This window comes from Haliotis cracherodii, unplaced genomic scaffold (genome assembly GCF_022045235.1).
Source record: "Haliotis cracherodii isolate W230 unplaced genomic scaffold, xgHalCrac1.p SCAF_14, whole genome shotgun sequence".
NCBI classification, from domain to species: domain Eukaryota; kingdom Metazoa; phylum Mollusca; class Gastropoda; order Lepetellida; family Haliotidae; genus Haliotis; species Haliotis cracherodii.
In genome coordinates, this window is record NW_027266269.1 from 11,776,576 (window position 1) to 11,798,132 (window position 21,557).

Below are 21,557 nucleotides of genomic sequence, written 5' to 3' on the forward strand. Positions count from 1 at the left end.
GTGACACTAGTTCTGAATTAACTATTCCTGACACTGGATCCAAAGTCCTCACAACCAAGGAATAGTGTTTGCTTGAAGCATCATTGTTGCCATCAGTTGAGACTGTGTTTGGCCTCATTTGCATTCTTTCTATTAGGAGCGGTCGGGTATCCTAGTGGTTAAAGCGTTCGCTCGTCACACCGAAGACCCAGGTTCCAGGTCCCGACATGGGTACAATGTGTGAAGCCGATTTCTGGTGTCCCCCGCCGTGATATTGGACTATTGCTCACCCTTTCTATTAGGTTCTTGCGTGTTGTTTTAGCCATATCCACCAACAAGGCTGTTGCCTTGCTCCTGCCATACTTCACTCCTATTAACATAACAACGTGTTTGATCAAATAATTTATAAACTAGAATGGGTTTTTACTCATGAGTGGGTCTCCCCCTTCTTATTTTTGATACATTCGTTCAAGTTGTTACTATAAATGTGTTTACAAATCCGAAAAACAACGATAGCAAACATAAATACTTGTACATATTCTGATTAATGCACATATGCCAACATAATGAAGTCTGACAGCATGGCGTATCACTTTAAGCAAGAGAATTATAATCAACTGATAAGCAGTAGGTCACAGTAACAGTATACATGGAAATGTAGTGCTGACAAACTGGATATTTGCATGTACATATTTTTGTTGATTAAATTTTCAGCTACCATCACGGAGACTCAGTGCGAACCTTTTTAATGGATACGTGAGCAATCAAAATATTTGAAATAGCAAAAGTCACCAGTTAAGCTGATGAGCAATGCATATGCCAAGTTTCGTGTAAAAACATTGAACAGTTTTCAAGGTATGGCTTGGAATACGCATTTAATGCAGGCTTTCATGTCCCTTACGAAATTCCATATAACCCTGATAATCGCGTCCAGTATTTAGAAATCCTTACAAAGTTACAGTATACATGGATCTATAAGTCAACGATCTCGTGTCAAGTGCAGGTGTAAAGGACCAATGTCATACTGTGGGCTAATAAAATGTTCAAACCAAGGCTGTCGCCAGACCTTCACTGACACCACGTGACCACTTCAAGGACATCATGTTCCGTATATGGCGATTACGAAATAGGATTGTCAAACACCTAGATGTTGGAACAAACGTTATCATGCAGTGAAGTGTAGGGTAACTTTAGTGCTAATAGTGTTTTCTCGTCATGCAGTGGTCACCCATTGGGTTGTCCACATGGGTGCAAATTGTGGAGCCGTGATATTGCAGGAATAATGCTAAAAGCTTGACGTTAGGACCCACGCTTGCAAACGAATATCTACATCTGATGCTTTTAGTTAATGCGAACTTTGTACGAACGTTCAACTTGTGTATTGTCTGCACGTGCTCAGGAACGACAGAGTGCAGGCAGCAGGCCATCATGTCGGATGTAGAAGACAAAGACGAGGGGTCCGAGGATGCAGCGCCAGACGTTCACGAGAATGATAAAAAATCGGAGAGAGCGTTGCGCTACACCCTCACGAAACCACCTCCTGTTCTATTCACCCTGGGTGCAGCTTTACAGGTAAGACAAACAGTATGTGGGCATTCTTAAAATGGCTTTAGGACATTTGATACACTTGCACCCTTTAAGCAACATAACCAAATCGTGTGTTGCCGCACCATCCGATTCAAAAATTCGAACTGATCACGATAAAAATATTTTCGTATTTGCTTCAATACTACATTCAATTCCGGTTCCACATTTAAGAATTGCTTTCAATTTCATTTAGAAGTGCTTTCTATTTCAAAGTTACTCTTTTTTATGTAACCCGTACAAACAATTCTGTTTCATATAAACATGGTTCAGGCTGGGTTTGGTAAACCCAACTCACCAAAAACAGTAAAATGTTTAAATTATCAAAAAAATGATCCCCACACCTAACATCTCACCACAACTCTCATCTCCACACCACAAACCCTACACTCACACCCCACACTACACATCGCACACCGCACACCACACACATCACACAAACTCCACACACCACACACACCACACACACTCCACGCTCCACAAACTACACACTCAACACACAACACACTCCACACCACATACATTCCACACACCACACACTCCCCACACTCTACGCACCACACATTCACACACCACACACACTCCACACACCACACACACTCCACACACCACACACTACACACACAACACACTCCACGCACCACGCAATCCACACAACACACACACTCCACACACTCCACACACAACACATTCCACGCACCACGCAATCCACACACCACACACACTCCACACACCACACCACACCACGCAATCCACACACCACACAATCTACACTCTCCCCACACTACACATCCCACACCACACACATTCCACACACCACACACCACACACACTCCACACACTACACACACTCCACACACTTCACACCACACACACTACACACATTCTATACACTCCCCACACCACACACTCCAAACCACACACTCCACACACCCCACGCTCTACTGTATGAAACAAGTCCCTGCCCTTCTTCAATGGACAATAGGGTATCCCTACCAGCAGAAGTAGAACGTTCCCAACTAATCGGGTCATGAAGTCAAGTAAACGGAAGAGCAAAGATAATGGCAGCTTTCCAAATTGTCATCCCATCGAAACAGCAGCATATGCTTTATTTAGGGCTGCAGGCAAATATTGTCTATATTGGCCTCTTCTGCGTGCTTCACCTTTGGTCAAATCTGTAGAAATGAGGCTTTATCTTTCATAACATCTAAACTACAGAGACGTAAGTTCTCAAAAAGCATTCAGTTTTCTAAAAGAAATGGCTCTTATTTGTTTCCATAGTTTTGATTTGACGAGGATATCTCGTGTCTGGTCACGTGACATTTACACAAGCAGACGACATGTGTGCCGTCGATTAATATCGTTTGAATTTATTACCATTGACATTAAATTCGAGCTGATTAAGTTACATTAGTGACCTAGCGTTAAAAGGAAGTTGTTTGCTGCGTATGAACTGCCACTTACGTTTGGTATCTTGACATAAGCATTTTTCCAGATCAAGCGAACAAAAGTGGCGTTGCCAGTTGATCAAAGCTGAGCAGCCGGTACCGTACCGTACTTTCTCGTTACATGTCACGAGAATTATCATTCAAAATGACTGATCGAAGTTACATGTGTGACTTGACGATACATTTCTTATGTTTCCCACTCGAATTGCCGAACTGGTGGTATTATGTATCTCGAATTAATGATGGAAGTCACCTTTCTCCGGATATTGACGATATTATCAAAATGAAATAGATCCAGTGGGAATAACTCTAAGTTTGTTTTCTGTTGACAGCTATAAATACCTAACTGGTATTCTTAAAGATTCGGGCCAAAACATGCAGAAATGATATATTTTCGAAATATAACTAGGTGTTCTTCGTTGTTCACCGGTCCTGGATTGATGTACCTTCTAGCCTTCGGGGAACATAAACTAACAGAGGGTACACCAACCCATACCCCCTCGGGGAACATAAACTAACAGAGGGTACACCAACCCATACCCCCTCGGGTGTACCCTCTAGCCTTCGGGGAACATAAACTAACAGAGGGTTCACCAACCCATACCCCCTCGGGGAACATAAACTAACAGAGGGTACACCAACCCACACACCCTCGGGTGTACCCTCTAGCCTTCGGGGAACATAAACTAACAGAGGGTACACCATCCCATACCCCCTCGGGTGTACCCTCTAGCCTTCGGGGAACATAAACTAACAGAGGGTACACCAACCCATACCCCCTCGGGTGTACCCTTTAGTTTTCGGGGAACATAAACTAACAGAGGATACACCAACCCATACCCCCTCGGGTGTATCCTCTAGCCTTCGGGGAACATAAACTAACAGAGGGTTCACCAACCCATACCCCCTCGGGTGTAACCTCTAGCCTTCGGGGAACATAAACTTACAGAGGGTACACTAACCCATACCCCCTCGGGTGTACCCTCTAGCCTTCGGGGAACATAAACTAACAGAGGGTTCACCAACCCATACCCCCTCGGGTGTACCCTCTAGCCTTCGGGGAACATAAACTAACAGAGGGTACACTAACCCATACCCCCTCGGGTGTACCCTCTAGCCTTCGGGGAACATAAACTAACAGAGGGTTCACCAACCCATACCCCCTCGGGTGTACCCTCTAGCCTTCGGGGAACATAAACTAACAGAGGGTACACCTCTGGGATGTGTAGGACACCTTATAATGTAACCCTTCTGGGATGTGGATGACACCTTATACTGTAACCCTTCTGGGTTGTTGATGACACCTTATACTGTAACCCTATGGGAGGTGTAGAACACCTTATACTGTAACCCTTCTGGGATGTGGATGACACCATATATTATAACCCTTCTGGGATGTGTAGGACACCTTATACTGTAACCCTTCTGGGATGTGGATGACACCTTATACTGTAACCCTTCTGGGTTGTTGATGACACCTTATACTGTAACCCTATGGGAGGTGTAGAACACCTTATACTGTAACCCTTCTGGGATGTGGATGACACCATATATTATAACCCTTCTGGGATGTGTAGGACACCTTATACTGTAACCCTTCTGGGATGTGGATGACACCTTATACTGTAACCCTTCTGGGTTGTTGATGACACCTTATACTGTAACCCTATGGGAGGTGTAGAACACCTTATACTGTAACCCTTCTGGGATGTGGATGACACGTTATACTGTAACCCTATGGGATGTGTAGGACACCTTATACTGTAACCCTTCTGGGATGTGGATGACACTTTATACTGTAACCCTTCTGGGATGTGGATGACACTTTATACTGTAACCCTTCTATGATGTGGATGACACTTTATACTGTAACCCCTCTGGGATGTGGATGACACCTTATACTGTAACCCTTCTGGGATGTGGATGACACTTTATACTGTTACCCTTCTATGATGTGGAGGCCCTAGGCCTCATGTTTGTCACGAGTTTGAAACGAGACTGCATCGGTCACTACCCCAGATACCATGCTCTGTTTGTAATTCCGTCGATGGGAAATACATGCATTGTGAATTGTGGACCGTCTCAGTGTGTTTGTGGATATAGAGCGTCTACCCGAAGAGCGGAAGATCGGTGGATCGATCTCCGGCCGCGTCATTCTATACAACAATGAAATGTGGTACTTGATGTTACCCTGCCTGGCGCTCGGCATTAAGGAGATAAAACAAGATCTGGTCGGGGTATAATAATGTTAACCTACGGCATGTTATCTCAATGGTTAATTGGTTGGTTGGTTGGTTGTTTAATGCCGCACTCAGAAATACTCCAGCTATATGACGGCGGTCTGTAAATAATCGAGTCTGGACCAGACAATCCAGTGATTAATATCATGAACATCGATCCACGCATTTGGGATCGATGACATTCATCAACCATGTCAGCGAGCCTGACCACCCGATCCCGTTAGTCGCCCCTTATGACAAGCATAGTCGCATTTTACGGCAGTTATCTCAATGGACAAGCACTATAAAAATGGCATAAGTCCGGACTAGAATAAGCAGCCCCCCCTCCGCAAACACACACATACACGTGCAAACAGGTCGCTATATAAATGAAATAATCTGGAACGAGACGTTAATGCCTATTTCACCTCACATCAAACAGTTTGTAATGTTTTGTTTGTAGTGAAATTTGTTTACCTTTAGTTTTTGAAAGAAATCAAGTGAACTTTTACGCCTTAAATTTCAGCCTTTTGTTTTAGATCAGGTGTAGGAGGCAAATGTTTTTACGGTGCAATTATAAGTACTGTCTAGATTAAGTGAAAAATTACGAAAAATATGAATTACTTCGATTAAAGTAGTGTTCAAGGTATATACAGTTCGTGTCCTCAAAACTCTGAACAAACTTGCTTCACTATGACCAATAGAAAACATATAATCCTTGTCTCAGCTTGTATTTCGCACTTGGTTGCCCACCTTAGACCTTTGCTCAAAAGATACATGTATGGCCAGTCCATGAAATACAACTTTTTCTTTCATATTGTGTTCTAAATACGACTTTAGTGTTTTGACGCTTTGGTATGCGCATATATACATTCAAGGACATGTGTGATAGTTTATTTCCAGTACAGTTTCCATTTCATCCGATTCTACAAAAGGAAAAGTTTGAAATAGAAAATGATTGTAGGTCAATGAAAGTAATGGAATTATTTGTCATTAAAGGAAAAATATGTTCTTGGTATTGAACTTCGAAAAATTACTATAAAAATAGTTTACATCAATGGATTTCAGTTATTATGTCTTTCCTGTTTTTCTTTTGGCCTAGCTAAACTACAGCTTGGAGGGATCATATACAATGTAAAATTGTGAAAAAAAACCCACACGAATGCATTCATTTTGCTCTCAGACAAGACGTTGTTTTTAAAACAAATTCTATTTCTTACTAAGAATACAAAAGAAAGTAATTAATACTAAATACGTATGTCACTAATCGAAGTGGTTGATAATTTTAGATAATACACAGTGAAAAAGAACACAATGAAATCTATTTAATACACCAAAATTATGAAAGATTGAAAAAGATTATTCTCTAAATATTGTGTGTAGATCTAATGACTTAAATTACTGTTATAAATTGAACCATAAGAAATTCTAATATATGAGGCTAAAATATTAAAAATTAAGTTTTTTTATTATTGGATCCATTTTGACAGCTTCCTCACTGTAAAACATTCCGTTCCACTACTCAACTATATGCACATTATTTTCTTGGAATATTAAGTCCTCAAGCAGATCTGAAAAGCATATATTGTCAACATACCCAAATTAGAAAAGTGAGCCAATTATTCTGACAGTGTTAGTCAAACCGTCTCATTCACTCGTCGGTCGCCGTGGAAATCTTCCCAATCGTGATGTAGTATATCTTTCTAGTTCAGTCAAAGAGAATATTATTATCAGGAAACTGAAAACACGTCTACCTATTAGACTACCACAACATTAGATCAGCTGTTTGACATGACGTCACCCACGTCACAACAAGCGAGGTCAAACCATGCACCTGTCCAGACGACAAATTCAGAGCGGCGGGAAATCACCGACCGTCTACTAGCCTACACAAATAAAATTGCAGATTGTTACCTTATTGAACGAAAAAATAGAAAGCGTTTACTCATTGCTGACATTTCAGATAACATATCAAATCAGAGTTGAAGATTCGCAATAGATTATCATATGTTAATCGAGACTAGAGTCTATATCAATAATTTGTAAATCTAATAGATCTAATATCCATGGCAGAATATTGGAAATACGAGCTGTCGTGTTATGATAACATATACAATTTTCTGAGGAGATTAGTAATGAATATTTGATGATAGATATGCATACACAGTTGGTTATCAATTATCTTGTACAATCACAGCATGTACCATGTACATCAGACCCAGGGAAAATAGCAAACCAAGCATAGCGCCATTGTCGCGGTTTCAATGAAAGGTAAAACAAATCGAAATCGAACTTTACAGCATATCGTATCCATGAGCGGTTAACCCAAAGGCAAAAAGGTATTGCTCTTATCATTTTAGAAGTAATCGTGATGTTTTCAGTAGTTGTATTATGTTTGTATCGCGTGTACCATCGACAGAAACGGGGGCGAAACTACCACATGTGAAACCGACCTTTACACAATTTGTTTACAACATGGCGTCGACACACGTTAGACGTCATGGCCACAATTTTGAAATCTCCTTTTTCGACAAAATGCCAAACGGTTAGGGCAATTCATTCGAGCGGTCAGGTGGTTTGACCAATCACACATGACCCTTAGTCATTTCATATGAAAAAAGCAGCAGTTATTTGTCGAAACGGGCGAGCATGAAAGACAACTGGTAGACAAGAAATCGCGGCACAGCTAAGATGCGAACGTGCCCTGTCGATCACTTTGGGCTTGGTCATTCAAAGTTTACGTTTTGATCATGAACTTCCTGCCCATAAATGTACACTACACGACCTTTATATAAACGATCACAGCAATCTTTCCATATCTTAGAATTGAATATTTTCTATAAATCAGCATCATAAACAGAAAGACAATCTGCGCTGCCGTTTCGCCTCTAGCGCCGTGCTAAATCTCCATGACACACGGTCGATAAAAATATGCAATACTTGAACAAAACACTTCCGTTGCGGACTAAATGTTTGTAGTCTTACGCCAATAGCTTTGCAGTGGAGAAAAGTAAACATTTCCGACCCGTCGGATCAATTTTTTTTTTCAAATTGGATGTCTGATATTATGATAGTTGCGTGTATGTGACATGAGTGCATTATAAAAAAATCGCTGTCATTCGCATGGAGTGCAACATGGCAGAAAAAGGTCGAGAGGCGCGGTAACCACTTTACTGATCTCGCCATATTTCGCAATCTGTAGCACTGCATAAAATATGAGTTACACGATATTAATGCTGAGATGATAAGGGTGATGATGGTTATAATTTCATTCAATGAACGTCATAAATGTAATGGAAATATACACTGTCGTTTTCTCATGTGTACCGACCATTCCGACATTACCAGTAGTCGATAAAAATATACAAAACGTGTAAATAAACTTCTTCGTAAAGGAGTGAACAGAATTGTATTTACGTGAATAAGTATACAGTTCGGAAAAATATGTCTTTCTTACCACTCAAGTCATATAATTTCTTATGAACAAGGATTTTGTCTAAAAATATTTACGTGTATGTGACATGGGTGCATAATCAAAATTCGCCATCATTCGCTTGGTCTTCAAACATGGCAGAAAAAGGCTGATAAGAGCGGTAGCCACTTTACTAATCTCGCCATTTTTCGCAATGCGTAGCTTTGTATATAGTATCAGTTACACGATGTTAAAGCTATGATGATAGTCCTTTGCGCACTCAGTGTTTGATATAAAAATTCACAGTTTAAAAAGGGCATTTTTTCGGGACCATATATGGTCCCGTGGCACTATGCGGGTGTGAAAAGTGAGGGACCATATATGGTCCCGTGGCACCATGAGGGTTAAGCTGTCTTACTAATGTGTGTCTAACGAATGTCAGGTCTCCGACACTACACATTATCTGACTTGCATTGTCATTTTAAATCAGGTCAACTTTGGCGTCTCGCAAACAGGATACGAAAAGGGGGAATGAACCGCTCGGCGTTTTTAAATACTACATCTCCATTTGAAAACCAATCAAGTTGATATCTCCAGTCAAGGTTTTCTTGTAAGGCTAGATGTGGCTACGGGTGTCGTTGTACCCGGGAGACAAGGATTGTTGTTTGTTTAATAGCCATGCTAGAGCGCTTTAATAACAGAACAATTTCACAGTCCACAGTTATGAGCAGAGTAAAGTGAGAATGTTCCAGTGTATACTTTCTTTTGCCCCGCAGTTTGGATACAGATGGACTATTGCTTTCTGTGGCGTCATAGAAAACCATTCACTCACTGGCACTGTTTGCCAACCTTGACAGATTGCGTGTCAGTGTCCCCTCACACTCTGGACGTTGCTCACGCTATCAACCACTAGTTTGTCATTCCCCGACTCGATTATGAACAGGCTGCCGTGATGTAACAGGATGCTGTTGACTGCAGCGTGATAAATCAACAAACAAACAAGCGTAGTTGTCCAATGGATGCGTATGCCAAGTTCGTCCTGCAAAGCTATAAGTTTACTGTGAATCCGCCATGAATAGAACACAGGGAAGTATGTTGTTTCGTTTGATTATAGATGCAAATGCATTCACTATTTTATATTCACAGCATATTTTGATGTGCGTTCCTACATTTCTGCTGGGGAGTTTCCTTGCCGCTGATATAGTGGGCGCGGAACATGACAGTCTTATTAGAACCAAACTCTTTTCCACCGAAATATTTACATCAGGCGCCTGTACCCTGCTTCAGACAGCACTAGGTGCCAGGTAAGTAGTAGCATGTATTTACTGTCATCCTTTGTCTTGTTTGGGGTGGGGAGGGTGTGTGTGTGTGTGTGGGGGGGGGGGGGGGTGTGTGTGTGTGTGTGTGTGGGGGGGGGGGGGGGGGTTGGAGCAGATATGTGAAACGTGAGGAGTTACACTCATAGCACTGGCATCGCTGTGTGCAACGGGCCTCAGGCTCAGATTATTTGACATAGATGAAACATAGCTGACTACGGCACAAAACACGACTCATTCATAACGAACGAATGACTCCATGCGTCATCTTCTCGAGGCAGGTGAGTTAACTGACTATGAAAGTCCAGTTTCCACCCTTGCCGAACGAGGCTGGTGTTATGGAGTTATATTTTGGCCGGACTAACGAGTCTATGCATAGTCCAATCAAAATCGGTAACGAAATCTAAGTCCGGTTCGAAAACGGTCGTGCATATTTCGGTCGATTGCAGGATTTGCGAAGCACGTGCACCGCCAATTCTGCGTCAACAGCTACTTTCCAAATTTCACGTGATTTGATTAACTTCGCGATGTAGGACCCATTTTATCACACTATGGATCTTGATTATTGATCAGATTGTCTGACTGTGCGTCGTCATTTTGTTCGAAGCAAATGGAAGTGATACAAGAGGTGGAATCTTATTGTCAATAGGAGAGGCATGGAAGGGACACAACTCGTAATAGCTTATAGTCAGTTAACTCCCTTGCCTCGGGAGGATGGACATGTGTCAGTTGGGAGTCCCTCACTGCAATAACTCTTTCCCCAGGCTGCCGATGATCCAGGGTCCGGCGACAGCCTTCCTACTTGTCCTTCTGACAGTCCAGAGAAGTCGGGAATGGACTTGTAAAGGTGAGTGAGCGAGCGGCTGTGTCGGTGAGTTGATTAGTGTGTGAGTGAGTGAATTGAACGTCGCTTTGAACGGTATTCGAGTTACATGTCGGTGTGTCACCTTCATGTGGGAGGAAAGTCAGATGTAATGAAGGTCGATGAAGTTTACCACTTTGGCGAAACCCACGACCAAGGGTATTGTGTTTGCAAACCTAGAAACACAATTGGTGAGCGAGCGAGTTAGTTTATGGGTGGTTGAGTGAGTGAATCTTGACTGTCGTGACTATTTCTACTCTCTTGCCTATTTCTACCTCCTTACCATCCTGGTTGTCGTAACTATCTTGACTGTCGTGACTATTTCTACTCTCTGGACCATCTTGACTGTTGTGACATATTGATTATCGTGACTTTCATGACTATCGTGAATCTCTAGACTAACGTGATTATCCTTACTGACGTGACTCTCTTGACTGTCGTGACTATTTCTACTCTCGTGACTATTCCTACCCTCGTGACAATCCAGGTTGTCGTAACTATCTTGACTGTCGTGACTAGTTCTATTCTCATGACCATCTTGATTCTCGTGACTATCTTGACTGTCGTGACTTTCTTGACTGTCGTGACTATTTTAACTGTCATGACTATCTTGACTGTCGTGACTATCTTGACTGACGTGACTTTCTTAACTGACGTGACTATTTCTACTCTCGTGACTGTTTCTACAATCGTAGCCATCTTGACAGTCGTGACTATTTCTACTCTCGTGACTGTTTCTACTCTCGTGACTTTTTCACAGTTACTCTAGCGAACAGACCGATGGATGGTCGCGAAAGGCAAATAGAAACAATTCGTGTAAGCAATTGTTGTTTTGCCTATATGTGATTACGCCACTGTATAAGAAACATGTGTCATTCCACACTACCTGTTGTCACTGTCCGAAGACAATAGTTATTCCAAATACAGGATATTTACCATCCCCGAACATTCTCGCGCCATACCCTCTATTTATTACGTCATTACGCTATTGCATTATTTCTTTTGAGAAATATATAATGATGCTCGGCTACATGTATGTTTGTTTTCGAAAACTCTTCCTTTCCAGATAGCAGTACAGGCTACAACAGCACAGGCTACAACAGCACATACTACAACAGCACATACTACAACATCACCGACGAGGGTTACAACACCACCTCAACTACAGATACTGTTTCAACGGGCGACTTGCCGACCTGTTTAAGTCCCGAAGATAAACTGAGAGAAGTATGTGTTTCGTACAATGATTGTCATTGTTATGCAGAAGGTGTTTAAAGGTTTGGAGAATAATGTGGGAGAAAGGCCCAAAGTGATGCAGGTCTTAGATGTTCACCACTTTGGTGAAATCCACGAGCAAATGTTCTGACACACCTAGGAAAATAATCGGGTATCAAGAAAACACACGTTCTGCTACCACACGTCTGCTGACAATATCGTGAAGCTTTATCAAAAGGGCGTTGAGAATGCAGTGTGTGAGCAAGAATATGAGGATGAGTAGAAAATAATAATGATGATGGTGAATGCGATATGATTGTGATAAGGGAGATGATGATGATGCCGACGACGAAGAGGACGACGACGATGATGATGACTACAACGACGACGACGACGATGATGATTATGATGATGATGTGAAAAAAGATGATAATGATGACGATAATGATTTAAGTTGTACTTTCAGATATCTGGAAGTTTAATGGCTGCCTCATCTGTTGAGATCCTCATTGGCGGGACAGGACTTGTAGGTCTTCTAATGAAGTTTGTAGGACCAGTTACAGTGGCCCCTACCATTGCTCTTGTAGGACTCGGTTTGTACAAGGTGCTCATTGCCTACTCACGGTCGTCATGGGAACTATCCTTACTGTGAGTACATATTTCTATGATATGGTGGATTGTACGATTCCGACTATATCATGAGCATTTCTTCATGAATCACTATCAAATATAGATGACACCAGGTGTTCGCGAAAGCTATTCCAAAAAACTTGTGTTTGACAGAGTTTGGCTTATCGCCGCTTTTAGTGAATATTCCAGCAATATCATGGCGGTGGACAACCTGCTTTATACATTGAACCCTGGGAGGAATCGAACATGCCTGCAAATCAGTTGACACTTGATACTTAGTGAATGAGTTGGAACATTAATTCAGTTGTATCGCCGAGTGTCCAGTTGATGTGTGAGGAAAGACTGAAGTGATTGTAATCTGTATACCCGTATCATGATAAAGGCGAATCTGAGAAAACACACACACACACTCACACACACGCACGCACCCTCGCACGCACGTACGCATGCACGCACACCAAATTAGCCAACATTTGACGTGAAAACAGTCGCAGAATCACAGCAAACTTAAAGTCCAAAAACATCACCATCGAATAACAATTCCTTGTTACATTTCTAGCCACTATAAAACATGAGTGTATGCTCTATTGTTCCCGGCAGTTTATCATACATTACAAAGGAACAATGTTTATATATGTAAGTTACAGAAACAAACTCGGATATAATCTCAAGTGATTTACACATATTATCTAAGATTCATCGCCGTAGAACGTTATGCTCAGAACAACTGGCACACCACATATCTAAACATATGCAGCTCATTAGTATGCTCAAAGAACAAAACAAATTGTTTAAATGTTTTTTCACCAGAGGTGTTGTGTCGGTCGTGCTGTTTGCGTTGTACCTTGGCCATATCGCCGTGCCCTTCCCCACACGGAGCGCATGTAGCGCCCAACACAGGAGGAGAAAGAGCAAGAGTCATGGCGTGCTCATCTTTCAGCTACTTCCGGTACGTGGAAACAGTCATGCCATTATCAGTAAACATTTATTCATAAGTCAATTTCAAATGTTGTTATTAGTGAGTGAATGTCGTTAACGCTGACTCAGCAGTAGTACAGCTATATCTAAGCAGCCTGTCAATAATGGACTGAAAGCCATGTCACTGAAGTTACATATCGATTCTAAAATTGAACATTATGTTAACCCAGAAATCTGTACGTGAATTGTGAAAAGTGTGAAACAAACAAACAACACAAAAACCTCACAGCAATTACAATGGCAGTACAAAATAGAGTGAAAGTACAATCTTCCATGACAGTATGTAATACGAGGGCAATGGTCAGTATCAAATACCAAAAAAATACAATGGTGACAGCAAAAGAAAAATACACTAATATATATTCACCAAGCGGCGACAGTAGTCAGGCTTCCGAAATGGGCTAGGCAGGGATTCCGTGGTGATCTTCCCGCTTTTGGTCTTGATGTATTTTCAAATGAAAATGTGTGAGAGATGCGTAAACACGCTCTTTTCCCCTCATAAACAACCTAACTAACTACTGGAAATTTCTACACATTGCCCACATCAGTCTAGCGGTACTGGAACATTCCAGATGTTTCTATAACATACTATCACCGTCCGAGGTATCCCGAACCGGAAGTTTACATATCACACTAGCATCTAATTGTAGTAACTTCCTGACGACTGATCACTGTCCAAACATAATGCAATGAGGGTCTACCGAATCTCCACAGAAACACAGTTACAATCATTGTAAACAATAAAATACACTGCAACATAATTAACACACAATCTGAAAACCCTAAAAAGCATGAGGTACTGGGTACTTATACTGAACCGGAACCCGCATGGGCATTAAAACAAATGGAAAATGCTTGCAAAATACAAGATCGATAAGGTTTCAACACGCTCTTTTCCCCACATACACTCTTCAAAGAAAGGAAACGCACAGGTAGAGTTTTAGTAAAAATATTGTACCTAATAAGGTTGATGTATTTAATTTAATATCACAGATATAAATATGACATTTTGGAGCTCGAGAGTCACATGTTGTCTTTGTACAAAGGTATCAAAAACTGTTCATTGTCATATCACATAAGACCACAAGGTTGCTCTGAACTGAGTGTCTCGTGTGACCGCCCCGGACAGCAGTCACGGCTCTGCATCCCCTCGGCACTGACTGGATGAGTGTACGAATTTTGTCCTGCGGAATTCTGCGCCATTCTGCTTGTAATGCTTTGGCCAGTTGTGGGAGTGTTTGCAGCGTGTTCTGACGTTGACGTTCACGTCGATTGAGTTCATTCCAGAGGTCTTCGATTTGGTTGAGATCTGGAGATCTCGACGGCCAGGGCAAGACGTTCATGTTGGGATTATGAAGGTAGTCTACCATGACACGAGCTGTGTGCGGTGGAGGGTTATCCTGTTGACTCATGTAGCAATTTGCTGTCAAATTTGCCTGAACCACAACTAAGTCAGATCTCGTGGTGTAGGATATGGACCCCACACCATGACACTACCGCCACCGAAATTGTCGAAGTCACGTACACAATGAGGGGTAAAACGCTCATTTCGACGACGATAAACACGTTGTCTTCCATCTCGCCGGTGAAGAAAAAATCGTGATTCATGCTAAACCACACTCGTCTCCAGTTTCTCAAATTCCAAGGCTGTAAGATATGGCACCAACGCAAGCGTCGCTGTCGATGGATCTGTTGCAAAGCAGGGACGATAACTGGTCTTCTGGGTCGGATTCTAGCCTCGCGAAGATTGTTCCTGACAGTCTGGTCATATTCTCCTCCTCAAAACCGGGATGCGTCCTGCAGTCTCCGTGGCTGTGGCATAGCGATGACGAATGTAGCGATCCTGCGCAGGGGTGGTAACTCTTGACCGGCCGGTTCTCGGACGGTCTGCAGTGGAATTGAACTGTGTGTATCGGTCCCAAAGGCGGCAAATGGTGCTGTGGTGGACGTTGACGTGGCGTACAACAGAAGACTCCGGTTCCCCTCTATGGATACGTCCAATGGCGATGTTCTGATCGGCAGCGCTGAGTCTCGGCATTTTCGAAAATGTTGACAATTGAATGACAAATTATTGGCTTATGCTTGCCTTTTAATAGCCACTACCACGAGTTACGAATGCCATAACTTGCACGTGCATTTTGCTTTACTGTTTTCCTCCATGACATGTCTTAACAAGTGTGAAAACAATGCCACTGAAGACTTAGCAAATCGACAGTTTGCTGCGTTTTGACGCACCGTTTGTCGAATATCAGACCACCAACATTTTCCAATAACATATATCCAATTTATATACCGGATTTTTTTTGTGTAGTCAGGTTCAATGAATTACGTACTACCTGTGCATTTCTTTTTTGAAGAGTGTATGCAGCCAAACTAGCTAAATTTATACACAGTGCCCTCACCAGTCTAGCGATACTGGAAGTTTTCTTTTATAACCCGAAACCAATTTTTACTCTTACAAGCCTGAGCCTCTTACAAGGGAAAAAATACAAGCTCGATAAGGTGGGTGAGTGGATGAGTGAGTATGGTTTTACGCCGCTTTTAGCAATATTCCAGCAACATCACGGCGGGGGACACCAGAAATGGGCTTCACACATTGTACCCATGTCGAGAATCGACCCCGGGTCCTCTGCGTGACGAGCGAACGCTTTAACCACTAGGCTACCTGACTGCCCAAAGCTAGATAAGGATGTAACTGTTGTGACTGTTGATTTGGCCTTGTTGTAACTGTTGTTGTGACGGTTGTTTTGACTGGTGTTGTAATTGTTGTTGTGACTGTTGTAACTGTTGTTGAAACTGTTCTTGTAATTGTGGTAACTGTTGTTGTAACCGTTGTTGTAACTGTTGTTGTGACTGTTGTAACTGCTGTGGCAGTTGTTGTAACTGTTGTTAAAACTGTTGTTGTGATTGTTGTACTGATGTTGTGCCTGTTGTTGTAACTGTTGTTGTGACTGTTGTAACTGTTGTTGTAACTTATGTTGTAACACCAGGTCCTCCTCAGCATCCTCGTAGTGTGGGCCGTATCTGGAATCCTAACACATGCAAACGTGTTCCCTACAGACCCCGCCAATCCAAGGTTCAAGGCCAGGACAGATGCCAAATCCACGATGTTACATCGCACGCCTTGGTTTTACGTCCCCCACCCAGGTAAACAACACTGTTAAAGATTGTATGTTTGTGGTTTAACGCCCCATTATTCCAGCTTTACGACAGCAACCTGTAAATAATCGAGTCTGAACCTGACAAATCAATGATCGATATTGTGAGCACGATGACACATAATCAAGTCACCGAGTCTCACCAACAGATCCATGTGGTCACCTCTTACGACCTGCATTGGAAGCTGGGGATCTATTCTAACCTGGAATCCCTACACGGTTGTTAAAGATAGTATCTGAGTCTTACTAAATGGCTGGAATAACAAAAGTAACACGTGCCTCAAATATCTTCCAACGGAAGTCTCTCTCTGCAGCAAGGCTTGATTTTGAAAGAATGTTGCGAAACAATTAAATAATAACGTAAAAATGTCCTATTTTTGTTACGCAAAGCCTACAGTCATCCCTTTGGGAAATGGCCGCTTGTTGGCTACATTTATTGGTACCCAGATATACCAGGGTTGTTGGTGATGTAATATCATTGTGATTGGATGAACATAAATTACGTCATGTGATTCGCTGAGAAGTTAAGATGGCGCTACTTTAGCTTCATTCACAAATGTACAACCAGCCACACGATCACAAACACGAGGCTAACTGGTGTTTATATTTCAAATGAGAAGGTTGATTTATTAGTGAGCTATGATCGTGTACGAATCATAGACAGTGTCGTTGTATTTAACGCCAGTGCTAACAAACAAAAAGCATTTTTTTCTGGTCTGCGTCCAAGGTTTACCAAGTAGACAATGCTTTAACTGACCGAATTGACATGCCTTTGCGTCTGGTTGTTACGGATGTGGCCAGTGGGGGGGGGGGGGGGGGGGGGGGGGGTACGCTGACTATTTTGTGATGATTCCTGAACACTTTGCGTACGATTTGGTCGAAATCGTACATTGGACGGTGAAACGGTGTTATCGCTTTTATTCACGTGGAGGTACTTATAGCTTGAACCATACAATATTGTTCCTCCGATGTACGTTGTTAATAACAAATCACCTAAGATTATTAGCAGAATTCTCTTTCACCGTTTCAAATATTGAGGCAAGTCTAACTGCACGAGGTCAACCTTAAAAACGAATATCATTGTCCATTGTCTGCTGCATCCGATAACAATCCTTTTTGGGCTGCCAATCCGATTTTCAATGATGTAAGGGAGAAGCCATTTGACATTCGAGATGGGGGAGGGAGGGGTTGCTTCTGATAAATAATGTTCAAGGTCGTGTAGTTTTTCTGAAATATGATTACATATGCCTCGAATTTAGAGGGAGAAAATATTTCGTCCCTTTCTTGCATGCTATTTTAAAGTCTCCTAAGAATACAGTAGGTCATTTTTGTTTATTTAGAGTAGACTTAAAGTAGGGTAAGAATTGATCACCTGCTTATGTTTAAATTGATCTTACTTTCAACTTTGGTTTTGCCAGCTGAGTTTCAACATGTTTATGTACATATGTTTAGTATACACTACTTACGCCTTCTACTGTTTCAGGTCAGTTTGGAAAGCCGTCGTTCAACATAGGACTGTTTATAGGATTCATAGCAGCGTTCCTTTCCTCCATTATTGAGTCTGTCGGGGACTACTTTGCTGCGGCCAAAGCGTGTGAAGTCACCACTCCACCGAAACACGCCATCAACAGGGGGATATTTATAGAAGGGCTTGGGGGACTACTTTCTGGAGCGGTGGGATTTGGCCTCTCTACAACTTCGTACACACCCAACATTGCTGCTATGACTCTGACTAAAGTATGTTCACTTACTCAAAAGAGGTATTTTCTCGGGATATAAACAAATTGCCATTCGTGACCAACCCGTGTTATTCCTGGACAAGCCGAATAGCGACTCGTGCCCCTCTAATGGCCATTTTTGCGACCGGGTTCCGTCTTAACGCAAACGGGCATACCTAAAACAATTGTCAACTCGTTGCGTAATGGTTCACATATATTTCCCCATATTTTATATATGTTTCAGATGCAATTTAAAGCACATCGGGACATGCGGAATTATACAGTTTGATTGAACACATTTAACTGTGTCTTGGGTATATTTTTAGATGCAAGACATATGTAAAATCAAAAATTATTTCTGAGGGATTCTTTGACGAAGAACTTGAAATCATACGCGCATTCTGATTGGTTTGTCGTATTTTCGCACATAACTTTCATCGATAGGGGGACGAGTCTTCTTGCAGGTTACGGAAAGGGGCGAGTGGTGACGAATGACAAGTTGAAAGTTATTTTGTGGCATTTGATTGGCTGATCATTAGGTCACGCCAACTAACTGGCTACTGTTTTTTTATTGGTTGATAATTGGGCGGGTTTTGTTGTATTGTTACTGAACAAAGTTACTGATTTCGTATTGTTGTCTACAGCCTCCGTGTGTTAATTATTTAAAAGGTAGTCTGTGAACGTGTCATTGTTGACGTATGTATGTATAAGAACTGACTTCAATATGCACATCATTGTGACCCTCCATTGTGGACATGTATTTGATAAGACCGAATTTAAATGGCTAAAATGATCCAAATAATTTTATTGATTTGTACCATGCCACTGTTGCAGACAGCTCACCGCTACATCATGTACAGTGCCGGTGCCATTATGCTGGTGCTGTCGGTCGTGGGGAAGGTCGGCGCTGCCCTGGCCACAATACCGGATCCAGCTCTTGTCGGTTCTATGGTAGCAGTATGCGGTATGATGGTCACTCTCGGACTCTCTTCGTTACAGTACGTCAACATGAACTCTTCCAGGAACCTCCTCATCGTTGGGATGGCTCTGTTCATTGGCATATTTTTGCCAGAGTGGTTAGAGAGACACCCTGAGGACCTCGAAACAGGTATGTCTCTAGCACTAATAGTCACCGATTGTTCGTACACACCTGTGGGTGAAAAACCCCTTTGAGATAACTGGTAGCAAACATATGTGTGAGATCAAATTTCAGGTCCGTAATTGGCTACTCCATGGCGTTGACCTGAGGAATACTTTCCTTGTTTAATTCACAGATACGTTTCTGGTGCTTCAGTCTGATTTGACATATATTCTTTGATCTTATCTAGTGTTTGCTAAATCATCGCTGCCTAGACAATCAACAGATAAGGTAGACCTCTTTTAGTGGAGAGTCACACTAGGTGTGAGTAGTAAGCAATAAACCGGACGACGTCACTCATGACCGTTGTGTTATGTATCAATGCGCCACTGCGATCACGAGAATAGAGGAATTGCTAGATGGTGCGAAGTAAGGGTGTGTAAGAAACAGATTACTGCATTTGTTCCTGTCATATACAATTTATCTTTCAATTTATTGTTGTTAAACGTATCTTTTGCTCATAGATAGCTGCAAGATAGATGGTATCTGACAGACATTAGCGTGCCCCGATGTGATATGATTCTCTTTCAGGGGTCAAGGACCTTGATAAAATTCTGCAAATTATTCTCGGAAGTCCAATGCTTCTTGGTGGCCTCATCGCCTTCTTCCTAGATAACACCGCGAAAGGTAAAGATTCTCACCAATCGAGGACTGCTGATTACCACACAACGCCTCTGAAAGGGGACATATTCTGTGACATATATATGAAATATGTAAGAAATATACATGTTTTCACCCAGAATATTTTTCCTCAATATTTGTGAAAATAACACGTTTCCTAATTTTTCTTTTTGAAAAGTAATTTGTACTGAGGTTATTTACAAAAAAAATGGGACATGTAAGATGTTCTGAAAAAAAATGAGTTGTCGCCCCAAAATACTTGTTTGGCTAAGTGACTTGATGGAAATTTTTCCGCGTTTTCTCGACTACTCCCACAAGATGAACTTAGTGAGACGTTACAAGCATACGCGAAGGTTGCCTCGTGAATGTATTTGCTCCTTGTTCTCTGTGTGATTCCTTTTGAGAATAGATATGTGAATATAAAACCCCTTTTCCAATTACACCTTTTACAGGATCAAGGAAAGACCGTGGTATTGACGCTTGGCAGAATCGTCTGGGGACTGACGCAACCAACACCAGCGTCACACAGAAGCCCGTGGAGACGACATCAGACAATACCTATGGATGGTTCTGGCAAGGTCGACTGTATCAGTACCTGCCCTGCTGTTCACGGCTCCCCTTCATGCCCCCAGAGACAGGGTTAGACCGTACCCCTCCGTCATTATCCCAGCCAATTGGGACAGCAGATAATGTCAGATCACTTCTGGGAAACTCTTGTGTGTAGTCCCTCTTAGGGAATACCTAAGGTATTAATACCTTGAATGGTATTCTTCTGTGACCAATGACGTTTGTGTTATTATTTTATATATTCCACGCATGTTTGGGGAATACGTGTATAATGACTTTCTGTTAATGTCCACGCATGTGCTTTTATCTGACCCGGACACATTTAGTTATCGATTTTCCAATGCAATAAAATCTTGCCAACAGATGTGCCTTCTGTTTTCCAACGTTACCGAAATATGTCATATCCTAAGAACATTTTTACTTTTTTTGTTATACATAAACGTCTCTCATAAATTTATTAATAGGAATTGTCAACGCATGGGAATAATCAGTCTCGCTTATCTGCCAAAACAGACTCCACTGGGGGTAAAGGGCAAAACAGTGGTGACAATTGTATGAATGGATCACTGGAAATCAGTGATGACACCAGGTGTTCGTGAACAGGGTAATCATGTCCTGCTCTACAGTCGCACCCGCCACTCACAAATGAATGAAATAGGAAGTGGTAGGGACTGTGTCGGTATGATGTTTCTACCATAAAAGGTATGACAAA

The 21,557-nt window shown here is 42.0% G+C and overlaps 1 protein-coding gene across 1 annotated transcript; it reads left to right on the forward strand.

Annotated features, from left to right (window-relative positions):
* The first annotated feature begins 1,372 nt into the window (after nucleotides 1–1,372).
* LOC139460552 (solute carrier family 23 member 1-like) lies at nucleotides 1,373–21,200 on the forward strand. Its single transcript, XM_071242019.1, has 11 exons — nucleotides 1,373–1,551; nucleotides 9,789–9,946; nucleotides 10,723–10,805; nucleotides 11,887–12,047; nucleotides 12,502–12,683; nucleotides 13,476–13,614; nucleotides 16,634–16,790; nucleotides 18,285–18,538; nucleotides 19,354–19,627; nucleotides 20,189–20,284; nucleotides 20,731–21,200. The coding sequence occupies exons 1-11, from the start codon at nucleotides 1,408–1,410 to the stop codon at nucleotides 21,000–21,002; spliced, it is 1,920 nt and encodes a 639-aa protein (XP_071098120.1). The 5' UTR covers nucleotides 1,373–1,407; the 3' UTR covers nucleotides 21,003–21,200.
* The last annotated feature ends 357 nt before the right edge of the window (nucleotides 21,201–21,557 follow it).

Bases quoted from the DNA above. Each gene is read 5' to 3' on its own strand.
- LOC139460552 (XM_071242019.1), top strand. From the start codon at position 1,408: ATGTCGGATGTAGAAGACAAAGACGAGGGGTCCGAGGATGCAGCGCCA. The intron at 18,539-19,353 runs GTATGTTCACTT...CCACTGTTGCAG, and splicing joins CTGCTATGACTCTGACTAAA to ACAGCTCACCGCTACATCAT. The intron at 20,285-20,730 runs GTAAAGATTCTC...CACCTTTTACAG, and splicing joins CCTAGATAACACCGCGAAAG to GATCAAGGAAAGACCGTGGT.